General features: G+C 51.5%; 1 protein-coding gene across 1 annotated transcript in view; it reads right to left on the bottom strand.

Moving 5' to 3' along the window:
• Positions 1–246: 246 nt before the first annotated feature.
• NRTN (neurturin) overlaps positions 247–12,256 on the bottom strand; it is a 38,291-nt gene continuing 26,281 nt past the window's right edge. Inside the window, exons 2-3 of the mRNA XM_063290999.1 lie at positions 6,502–6,748; positions 247–855 (exon numbers count right to left, since the gene is read on the bottom strand). Coding sequence (XP_063147069.1) covers positions 407–855; positions 6,502–6,721 — 669 coding nt within the window. The 5' untranslated portion in view covers positions 6,722–6,748 and the 3' untranslated portion in view covers positions 247–406. The remainder of the gene's footprint in view (positions 856–6,501; positions 6,749–12,256) is intronic.

Below are 12,256 nucleotides of genomic sequence, written 5' to 3'. Positions count from 1 at the left end.
GCTCCTGGTTTTTTCCCAGCCACGCAACGTCAGCCTTGGGAAGCCCCCTCTTCTGTAGAACAAGTTTGCTAAGGATGCGAGTTGGTCAAGATTCAGAAGAACGGCCTTCTGCCACGCTGCCTCTCCACCCCTCTGGTCAGAAGGCCGAGTGGTGGAAGCCACCGGGGAAGGTCCACAATCAAGCCAACTGCTTGGTGTATCCTGCCAGAGATGCTGGTTCCCCAGCCCGAGACTCCTGTGGCCCCGAGGTAGACTCTCAAAGCCTTGTTGCCGTCTGGTCTTCTCTCACCTGCTCTCCTTTGCGCTCCTCCTTGGACGAGCACCCCGGCTCGCCACCCTTGGGTGCAGCCGAGGGAGACGGGGACTCCCTCGCTTCTTGTTGGCGTTTCATCCTCCTGCCACCCGGTCACACGCAGCCACATTCCTTGGCTGAGACCTCGTTTACCGTGTAGTATCGGTTCCCCGCATCCAAGAAGGAGATGTCGTCGTCGTAGGACAAGGGCCGACAGCACGGACGGGCTCGCACTTTCTCCTTCCGGATCTTCCTCATGCTCCGGACGTTCTTCAGGGAGATGTCGTAGTTCCTCACGGCTGAGTCACAGGTCCCACTGCAGTAGCGGAAGAGGACCGTCTCATCCGAGTTGTAGCCCAGGCCCAGCTCACTGATGGTCACCTCCAGCTCCTTGAGGGAGCAGGGCTTGTGGCGGGCCTTGGCGCGCTTCATCCGGTTGCCGGCTTTGGCCAAGAGAGGCAGCTCGTGGCCGCCCGAGTTCATGGACTGGCTGTAGCGCTCGATCAGCGTGGAGATGAGCTGGTGGATTTCCCCCTCTGTGTAGCGCTCAAACAAAGTGCTATCTGAAATTAAAAGAGGGAGGGACAGGTGTCAGCAGTGGGAGAGAAACCTACGGTACATGCCAAGGAAGGGGCCCTGCGCACAGCGCCTAAAAACCTTAATTAGTGCCCCAGCGGGCCCCAGCAAGGAAACGAAAAAACCTTGATGTGATTTTCTAGAACGCCGGGACAAGTCTCTTTACCTGTGTGCAGGTTTACCACTTCTCTGCAGCACGCACGTGTGTCAGTAAACATATGTGCCGGTACGTGTAGGCATTACAGGCAGTCCTTGCCTAATGACTGCCCTGCTAAGCGACTGTTCAAAGTTACAATGGCGTTGAAAAAGTGACTTGATGACCGGTTCTCACACTTACAACCATCACAGCATCCCCACAGTCATGCAGTCAAGATCTGGACCCTTCGCAGCCCACAGGCACTTATGACCATTGCAGCCTCCCGCGGTAACACAATCACCATTTGCGTCCGTCACAGCCGGCTTCTGACATGGCGAGTCAATAGAGAATCCAGCAGCATAATCGCAAGTTGTGGTCAGCCGTGGGTGATTTGCTTAATGACCACAGCGGAAGGGGGGTCACAAGTCTGTTGCAGTCATGTGATGTCTCGCTGAATGACCATGTCACCTAGCAACGGAGTTGCCGGTCCCAGTTGTGATTGTTAAATGAGGACTGCCTGTACAAATGTGATGCAAATACTCTCTTCGGTTGATGCAAGCACCTTTATTCCTAACAGGACAGATGTTTTGCAGTGTTGGGTGACGACCGTGCATTGCTCAGCATGAGCCGCTCAGAGTCCCTCGCTCAGGTGGGCAGCTGTAGAAATCGAGTAAATAAATAGATGACGACTTTCAAGAGCACAACACTTTCAGTTCGACCTGTGGGATGCTGCAAGGGGAAGGTGCATGCTGTTTAGAAAAATCACACCCAGGGATTTCTCTCTCCTGATTCTGAAACTGACTAAAAACTGATGGGAGTGAAGAGAATGAATTCCGGGATAGGGTAGCCCTGTGAAATTGTGGGCAAAGCACCAGGGAGAGAATGAGAAGGAGGGGGCAAGGCCAGTCAGGGCCACAAGAGGGTCTGCATCACCCGAGGCAAACATGGATTCCGCGCCCATTTCGGCACCCCCCCCCCAGCGCGGCACCTGGGGCACATGCCCCGCTTGTCCCCCGCTAATTGCAGCCCTGAAACCAACCCCTCCTGGCCCTGGAAGAATCATAGAATTCTTGAGCTGGGAGGGTCCTTGGAGGTCTTCTAGCCCAACACCCGCAGGAATCATCAGACCACCCCAGACTGGCAGGCAAGATGCCGAATTAACTGATGGTTTGGGCCACTGCCAAAACAAACTCGATTTCTGGTACACGTAGTCCTTGTTTAACGAATGGCCCATTTAGCAACCGTCTGCAACTGTGATGAAAAAGTAACTTTGCGACCAGTCCTTGTATTTACAACCTTTGCAGGTCTATAAAGCAAAGGACAGCCGAAATGTTGTTGTTTATTCGTCCAGTCGCTTCCGACTCTTCGTGACTTCATGGACCAGCCCACGCCAGAGCTTCCTGTCGGTCGTCAACACCCCCAGCTCCCCCAGGGACGAGTCCGTCACCCCTAGAATATAATCCCTCCACCTTGCCCTTGGTTGGCCCCTCTTCCTTTTGCCCTCCACTCTCCCTAGCATCAGCATCTTCTCCAGGGTGTCCTGTCTTCTCATTATGTGGCCAAAGTATTTCAGTTTTGCCTTTAATATCATTCCCTCAAGTGAGCAGTCTGGCTTTATTTCCTGGAGGATGGACTGGTTTGATCTTCTTGCAGTCCAAGGCACTCTCAGAATTTTCCTCCAACACCACAGTTCAAAAGCATCTATCTTCCTTCGCTCAGCCTTCCTTATGGTCCAGCTCTCGCAGCCATATGTTACTACGGGGAACACCATTGCTTTAACTATGCGGACCTTTGTTGTCAGTGTGATGTCTCTGCTCTTAACTATTTTATCGAGATTTGTCATTGCTCTTCTCCCAAGGATTAAGCGTCTCCTGATTTCCTGACTGCAGTCAGCATCTGCAGTAATCTTTGCACCTAGAAATACAAAGTCTTTCACTGCTTCTACATTTTCTCCCTCTATTTGCCAGTTATCAATCAAGCTGGTTGCCATAATCTTGGTTTTTTTGAGGTTTAGCTGCAAGCCAGCTTTTGCACTTTCTTCTTTCACCTTCATCATAAGGCTCCTCAGTTCCTCTTCACTTTCAGCCATCAAAGTGGTATCATCTGCATATCTGAGATTGTTAATGTTTCTTCCAGAGATTTTAACTCCAGCCTTGGATTCCTCAAGACCAGCTTGTCGCATGATGTGTTCTGCATACAAGTTGAATAGGTAGGGTGAGAGGATACAGCCCTGCCGTACTCCTTTCCCAATCTTAAACCAGTCCATTGTTCCGTGGTCTGTTCTTACTGTTGCTACTTGGTCGTTATAGAGATTCCTCAGGAGGCAGACAAGATGGCTTGGTATCCCCATACCACTAAGAACTTGCCACAATTTGTTATGGTCCACACAGTCAAAGGCTTTAGAATAGTCAATAAAACAGAAATAGATGTTTTTCTGAAACTCCCTGGCTTTTTCCATGATCCATCAGATATTGGCAGTTTGGTCCCTAGTTCCTCTGCCTTTTCTAAACCCAGCTTGTACATTGTACATTATACCTTGTACAAAGGTGAAATAAGATTAAAAAATTGTGATGTTTCACTTAGCAATCACTTTGCTTAACGACCAAGTTGTGGGTCCCAATTGTGGTTGCTAAACAAGAATTACCTATACTACATAGACTCCTTCATGCAGTTTCTGGGCAACACGGAAATGGTTTGTTACATTCTTCAGGCAATTTTTTTCCCCATTTCCCAGTCTGGCCTTCAGCCCTGGGATTACCTCAAACTCCCCCATCCAGGTAAGAACCAGACCTGATCCTGCTTAGCTTCCAAGCCCAGCCAAGGTTGGCTACACCCAATGCACAGAAGCGGAGGAATGGAGGGTCAAACTTGTGCTAGCTTGCAGAATTGAACTCAAAACACAGAAGTGAGCACAGCAGGAAGTAGCAGGTATGCCCGTTGATTAGCAAACGCGTGCGTGTCTTAGTTCTCAGTCGCAAGAGATGCGTCTCCCACTCATATCCTGGTGCCGCATCGCATCACTTATTTGCCTTCCGAGCAGCAATTGCATTTTGGACAATTAATGCTTCTCTGGTGCAGAGCAGGTCCTGCCCAGATCATCGTGGGACGCTAAAATGCAGCCAAACGTTCCATTTCCACGCGTTTTCGTCGGGATTTGCACAAGGAGGAGGATCCAACCTCACTTTAAGCGAAACGCCAGGAGGCTCCTACAACATCAGGCCTCCTATGTCTGCAACGAGAGGCAAGGTTTTGGCAGGAGGGCCCCCAAGCCCTCCTGTGCATGCCAGGACTGGAAATGGTGCCTTTTTTGCACAAAGAGAGAGAGACTTGACCCCCAGCTATGGTGCCAGGAGAAGGGCCAGAGTGGGCTGCTGCCGCCTCCTGCAGCCTCGTTCGATGCACCTTCTTCCACGATTGACCTCTCAGGGTTCACTGAGGCTTGTTCCCAGGGCTGCAGCCACAAACTGCCCAGATCCCTTCTTTGCCTGTGCTTCATGCCACCACGTGCCACCACACACGCCTTGCGCCACCTCAAGGCTCTGCAGCAGATGGAATTGGTCTCTTCATCCGCCCCACCAGTCCTCCGTAGCACCCCTGAAGTACGTAAGTCCAGCAAAGTCCTGAAGGGCGTCGGACCTTCCTTTGCACACTGGGGGCCAGAGGCCCATTTGCCCAGCCCAGCCCAAGACCCACGGACCGTTCCTTGCCAGTCGTTTGCTGCAGCCAATTTTGGGGAAGAGCCCAAAATACAGATGCAAACATCCCAGTTCCTGTTTGTCCCATTCCTCCCCAGATTTGGCCTAGGAGGTACAGAGGGCTAAGGCTGCGCAGTGGCTTTGCTCCCCGAGGTCCATAAATTCTGCTGATATTCTGCAAACGACCCGCTAGGATAGACTGCTGCAACACACGCGGATCTATAATAAGCATGGATAAACATTTGGCTGGCCCTGTTTTAAAGGCCAGCTGAGCCCGGTGCCAGGAAGACGTTTGTGACCGCGAAATCTGAAAACATCTCAGTGGGACAGGAAGGATCGTTGCCAGGATCTGCTGACTCAAAGGCAGACATCCCCTCAGACCAAGTTTCCATGACATGAGCTAATGTGGATAATGCTATCACGAAAACCTTCTACCCATGATACACATTAGTGCACCAGAACCTCATCCAACCCAGGGTCCTGTTTCCAACAGCGGCCAGCCATGCGTGTCCAGGAAGCGTGTTAAAACAAACGTCCTCATTTGTTCTGCTGCACTTACTGGCATTTCAGAGGCGCTCCATAATCCTTAAAAGGTTGATTTAATTACCTATGCAAATCCAGCCTGATCAGCTGCCTCTCCTACTAGTCTCATTCATATGCAAGCATGCAATTAAATCCAAATACTGTAAAGCCTACCACAGCAGCAGAAAAATGCCAAATGTATCCCAGCTTAGGAGAAGCTTTGTTTTCTGCTCAAACAGACGCAATTCCAGTTGATCCTTTGTTCCCACTGACTCAGGAGGCGGGATCTGGATTTAATTGTAAAGGGTTATGTGGGTTGCCCTTCTGCAAAATGCAGTTGATAGGACTAGATCTGGGCCTTTGTGCGATTAACTGATTATCTCTGTTTTAGGAGTGTGTTTCCTTCTGAGAGAAGCTGTTTCTGAAACGCCCGGCTTTAAGAGGGATCTTTAGAAAATCAGCTGGAATTTCAGGCAACTGCTAACCCTTGCGAGAGCCTTGCGTGGTGCAGAGTGGCAGGCGGCAGTATTGCAACCGAAACTCTCCCCACGATCCGAGTTTGATCCCAGCGGAAGCCGGATTCTCTCTTGGGTGGCCGGCTCAGGTCGACTCAGCCTTCCATCCTTCCGAGGTCAATAAAATGAGCACCAGCTTGCTGGGGAAGGTGACGACTGGGGAGGGCAATGGCAAACCACCCCACTCTATAGTCTGCCAAGAAAACGTCGTGAAAGCGGCATCCCCCCAAAGGGTCAGACATGACTCGGTGCTGGCACAGGGGACCTTCCACCTTTTTTGTTCACGCTAACCCTTGCAGGCTTGTGGCGATCCCCCCTGCAGCAGGTGGTGTGCCCTTGTGTGACGATGCCCAGCGTTGGCGTGAGAAGGTCACCATCGCACGAACATTGGGCTTCCTCAGCACGCTGGAGATCTCAAAAGGTCTGGTCAGTCGTCAAATGTTTTAAAATGTGGGGATTCTGCAGGCAATATCTAGGAGCACCAGAGACGTCCTGGCACATGAGTAGCCACGTTTGTGGGCGCACCCATGATGTTCGTGGGGTCCAGAGGCAGGGACGCCGATGCTGGCAGACGAACGCCAGGCCCTACAGAGCCAGGCGGTGGCCTGAACACAACTGGCTATTAAGAGCGGAAGACCAGCTTGAGTTCAGGCCGTCTGCAGCCCCTCGGAGTGGGAAGAAGGCCTGCGGAGGGCACATCCCCCGTTCCCACACACTCTGCCGCGCCAGAGGAAGAAGGGGGCACAGACGGGCGTGATGGCTTACACTGGGAGATCAGCGACCCGCGGCGGCGTCCCAGCTCCCGTGGAAGTCTTCTCGGCCCCTGGGCCAGCGAGGGAGAGGAGGCGGCGGCAGCTCTGGAGAACAGCGACAAAGGGAAGGCAGCGGATTTGAGGCTGCGGCTGAGCACGTCTCTACAAACCAAAACCGAGACCATGGAGCCAAAGACCATGGTGCCTATGGCTGCGAACTTCCATACCTTCATCTTAGACCCAGTCAGAACATTGGGAATCTGGAAGAGAGTCAGAAGCAACAGGGTTAATTCCACCTGTCCGGTCCTGCCCGAGGACTCCGCACCTGAGAAATCCACAGGGGGGTCGTTGCGCCCCGGCTCGACGTCCTCTCCCCACCTCAGCTGGACGCAAACTCACCCGGAGCCCGAGGAGTGAGCCCGCCAGCCCTCCCCACTAGGAAAACGGTCCCACGTTTGCAGAACCCCCGGCTGAGAAGGAGCTGCCACCGCCTTCTTGTTTGCAGCCTGCGAGGGAGAGGCCCGTTTTTCTGGGCTGTGCACCTCCCCACCCCGCTGAATTTTGGATTCTGCATTTAGCAGCGCTGATGTATTCCATTCTAGCAGTTTATTCCTTGCCACAGGTCGTCACACTTCACTTTCTATCACTCCTTTGCTACGGTGTTTATCTAACTGCTGAAAACTCTCCAGGAAATACTTTTACTGGGGTTATGGGGGGGGCGAAGAGGGTTATCAAAAAAGTCATGACCCCTGTAAAAAACGGTGGGGCTTCAATCACCCAGCTGTAGCTGCCATCTTGACGTTTTTGACTTCCCCCTGCAGACGCTTCTGCAAATACTGCTAAATGCAAATAAAAGAAAAAATATTAAATGACTTGTTTTTTATGTATGTTGAGCTCCAGCCTTGTACAGACTTAACCTGAAAACTCTCTGTGGCAGCGTTTTGCAACCTTGGCAACTTTAAGATGTGCGGACTTCAGCTCCCAGAATTCCCTAGCCAGCCACAGCTCTATTGGCTACAAATTCTGGGCAGAGAAATTGGGTGGACAAGCTCTCTGAATTCCTCCAGGGAAAGGGCAAATTCTCTAATGCCTTCTTGAATGCAAGACTTGCCCCTCAGTGGGACAGGAGCCCCACAGTTTCAGGAGATTGTTCTCACCTCTGGGCTTCCCTTGATTGGGACGTGGGTAATGAAAGATGGGCACTTCGCTCGTCATTAAATCTAGAGGAATATCGGGATGGCCTTGGAGAAGGCATGCAGCACCAAGGAGCAAAACCTGAGCTTAGCCCGGGAAAACAGAAGCATGAGAAAGAAACGCAACGTCACCAGCCCCACCTTGACTGTCTTTGGCGTAAGAGGGAGGGACGGGCAAATGCTGTCAGGCTTTCAAGAGTCTGCAGCTATGGTCCCTATCAACAAAACAGAGTTCTCGTATTTCTTGTGGCGTCTGTTCCCTGACCTGGCCTACCTCAAAGGGCTGACATTAAATAAGAGCAAGGGCACCACCCCCATCCCCATGTGCCTCACTCCCCAGCGCTGTCGTCCTTTGAAAGGCCTCCAAAAGCCAGCCCTCTGCCACCCGCCGGAAGGAGAACGGGTGGGCGTTCAGTTCTAGCCATCGCTGCTGGCTTCCTTCTGCCACGGCTGAAAGGCCCCAGCAACACTTCTCTACCAGAGCTTCGCATGTGACGGCGCATGGGCTTAAGGAATGGGCTCCTCTGCCTTCCCTAAGACACTGCGACAGTTCCCCACATTGCAATCGGCCTCCAGAGTCCATGAGGCACGGAGCAGGAGAAATCCATGCACCGCTGGGTATTTGCGCCCTCACTGGATGGCTGGAGACGGAGGCACTGCATTTCGACTGATCAAATCAAGCTTGTCCAGCAAAGCAAGGGATAGAAGCAGACTGGGCCTCCATGAACAAGGGCAGTCTACCTCATGTTATTAAATGCTGGGGCAGGAAACCGCACAGGCCTCGGTTCTGGTGCAGCTGCAAGACCCTTCAGATGTTCTTGAGGCCTCCGCGGTGCCAAGCTAACTTGGAGACAGACTCTAGCTGACAGGGAAAATAGGAGAAGGAAGGGGTACTAGTTACGTTTGCTGCCTTGAGTTATTTATAAAAGTAATAAAGGCGGGATAGAAAATAAATAAAGAATAATAAGAATGTTGCAGCATCTGGGAATTCCCTGCAGTCCACCTTGCTTTTGTTTCCAACCATTCATGTGGGCAGATGTCAAACCCTCTCTGTGAATCTCAGCCAGCCTGGCACAGAAGGGCACAGAGATGGTATTCTCCATACATGTAGTCCTCACTTAGTGACCACAATTGGGACTGGCAAGTCCACCCCTAAATGCCACGGTTACTAAGCAAGACTTCACATGACCACAACTTGCGATTTTACTGCTGGCTTCTCCACTGACTCTGCTTGTTGCAAGCTGGCTGTGAAGTGCGCAAATGGCGATCACATGACCGCATGACACTGCGACAGTCGTAAGTGTGAGGACTGGTCATAAAATTACTTTTTCAGCACCGCCGTAACTTTGAACGGTTGCTAAACAAGGTGGTCAGTAAGCGAGGTCTACCTGTATGACAAGGTAGGATATAAACAACCAAGAAAGCTCCTCTAGCTAACCCCTCATTTTTACTTAAATCCCCCAAAACTCAAGGAAGGACATTTCAACAGCAAGCTCAGTCTGGCAGCAGAGGGGAAGTGTTGACGAATCTGTTTTTCCAATTATGCCTCCCCCACACCCTGTACCCATCTGTCTCTTAAAGAGACATTGTCAAGATGTTTAGGAAAAAGCCTGGATTAGAAAGCTTGAAGAAATTTTGCAAAATGAGGGGGAGGGACAGGATCTCTGATCGAAAAGCAGAGCAGGCCTGCTTGCTCTTCCCCCCCGGCCCCCATTTTTTCTTTCCATCATGTAAGTAAAAACAGTTGTTCTTGTGGGCACCACCGAACCCCCGCGAAGGTTCTCAAGAATACTTGGAGACGCCGGAGTGGGAGGGCGGGGAGCAGTGGCAGCGTTCTTCTCATGAAGGCATGAATTCATCATATCTAGCCCGTTCCCAAGCATTTAAGCATAAGCCCCCTCCTGTTCAATTTCCACCTTCCGACTCTGAATTTAAAAATACGCATTTATTCCCATGCACGATTTTCCTTTCTGCATTTGGCGCATCCTCCTCCTCTCCTCTCCGTTTGAAGTTTCCCCTCATATGCATATGTTAACATGCAGGCTCTCTTCTTTGCAACCCTTGGGCTGAACGGCCTCACAAGAGCAGCGGGCCAACCGGCCCAGGCACGAGGACAGAGTCGGCACACCTTCTGAAGACTGCACTTCAGACAGGCCTCTCTCCCACCCCATCACGAAAGGAGGCCCATGAAACAGGGGCGTGCCCCTTCTATGCAAAAGCGTGCCTCCTCCCAGCTTATATCCCATCATTACGGTGACCCCCAATGCTTCTTAGCTATCTTGTCCTCCAGGGACGAGGCCCGTGCTGCCCCGCTGGGCTCCTGAACTGTGAAGCTGCGAAGGCGCCCCCAGACACACAACCAGCTCATCCTCTCCATTGCATCCAGCCCTGATTTGCCCTGGGGTGGCTCTGCCTTCTAGCTGCAGCCTTCCTAGTAAGACATTCCTGGACAGGGGAAGTCAGCAAACAAGACACAGCACTTTGTTCCCCCCTGACCCAAATCCACATTATACAGGCAAAACCACCTAAGTGGCCAGACTCGGCCAACCTCACCTGGTCTGGGGACCAAAGCAGGATTAGGCTGGGCTGATGCTTGAATGGAAGACCACAAGAAATCACAACCCTGGGTTGTATGGCGATTGGCAGGAGGGCATCTCCTTCCAGTTTATTTTCCAGAAAAGGAGGGGGGAATGAAGAGAGAGGAACTGGGAGATTGGTGGGAATGGGGGAGAGGTGGTCCAAGCCCTAAGAAATCCCCACCAGTGACAGGTTCACAAGTATTGATTTACTTCCAGGGGAGGCAAGGAGATGCAGCGTAATATTAAGGGAACCTCCTGACAAAGCATTTTAAGGTTACTTAATAAAAGTTAATTCAGTTCCTGGTTTTAAACATTAACGAAGTGACTGAGCAGGACTCTCTCTTCCCCACGTCCACCTTTGAAAGAATTTCCAAACCAGGAAAGCGCTTGATCGCAGCCGAGCCAATAGATCCTTCAGAGAGATCTCTGGGTGAATGGGATTACGCGCACGTTTGAAAGCGAAGCCAAGAAGGAATCTCCCCCCCTTGCCTAGCAGGGAGGCTATGCGCAAAGCGCATCTCAGAAGCAAGAAGGGTGGCCTGCTGCCAAGAGGACGCCCTGCATCTGTCCACAACCCCTCCAAGCGGTTGGGCAGCTGGGCAAGACTTTGTTCACTTATCTATCTGTTAAATTCGTGTGCCCTGGAGTCCCGGGCACAATTCTGGGTGCCTCGTTTCCAAAAGGAGGGTCACTGGTTCGGGAGGTGCAGCGGAGAGCAACAAGGATGACCCAGGGACAGCCCCTCAGAGTTCCTTCAAAGGCAGCCCCATGTTGAGCGCACTGCAGCAGTCCAGCTGAGCAGGGATGAAGGCGAAACGGCTGGGGTGCATCCCAAGGACATACGGCGGCCCTCTTTTGTCCTGATGACGATGATGACGATTTCCCCTGGGGCGGCTCTGAATCCTATCCAGTAAAAATGAACCCAAAGAAAGCTCCAGTTGTTTGGATGATGGATACTTTGGCAGCGGATCCTGGTCCCATCAACAAGCTTGTATGTGGGGGCCAAGCGGGAAGAGACACGTCCCATCCCGTAGAAGATGACGGGAGCGAGCCAGGCCCCCGCTCCTGCGTTTATCTTGGCAAGACAAAGGTGATTCAAGTCACTGAGAAATGACGACTTACCTCCCATCAGCTGGCGAAATTCTCTTGGCAGTTCTCATGGAAGGACCGTCGCCAAAACCCCTTCTGCTCTCCCCCCACCCCTTTATTTCTTTGATGGGAAGAGGGCCCCCCAAAGGAGGCAGGTTTCCATCACCGGTCATGCTGGCATTTCTCAGACGGAAGAAGGAACAGCCCTCTTCTTGCCTGCTGCCTTACCAAAAAAAATCTGATCAGTGTTTCTCAACCTTGGCCACTTTAAGCCGCGTGGACTTCGACTCCCAGAATTCCCCAGCCAGCCGTTGGGGAATTCTGAGAGTCAAAGCCCACCCGTCTTAAAGTGGCCAAGGTTGAGAAACAATGCCTGAGACAGACAATAAATCCAACTTTCCCACTTCCAGAATGCTCCCCAGGACGTTTCGCATCGCACACGTCTATGTTCTTGCTTGCGCCTCCTCTCACTTCCTCTGGGCTGGCTCGTTGGTTAGCGAGTGTGCTCAGTGGTAGAAGGGAAAAATTGAAGCAAGAGGCTTTTTAAAGAAAAGTTGACCATCCTCACATCTCAGTTTTGAGCAATGTGCTTCCAGAAAAAAAAAAAAGTGTGCCGGGGGCAGAATAATAAGAATAGAATAGAATAAGAGGAGAGGAGAGGAGAGGAGAGGAGAGGAGAGGAGAGGAGAGGAGAGGAGAGGAGAGGAGAGGAGAGGAGAGGAGAGGAGAGGACTTTTATTGTCATTTCACTGTACACCAAAGTGTACATCAAAATGAAATTTCGTTACAATTGGCTCAGCAATAAAATAAAAATTCCCTAATTACCATAATACGTATATACATTCTCTACCCATTCCACTCCTCTAATCCTGATCTCTAATAAATATCAGTCCTACACCCAGCACGT

The sequence above is a fragment of the Candoia aspera genome, chromosome 1 (assembly GCF_035149785.1).
Source record: "Candoia aspera isolate rCanAsp1 chromosome 1, rCanAsp1.hap2, whole genome shotgun sequence".
Lineage (NCBI taxonomy): Eukaryota > Metazoa > Chordata > Lepidosauria > Squamata > Boidae > Candoia > Candoia aspera.
Note: the sequence above shows the minus strand (reverse complement) of the source record. Positions and strands in the feature narration are given on the sequence as shown.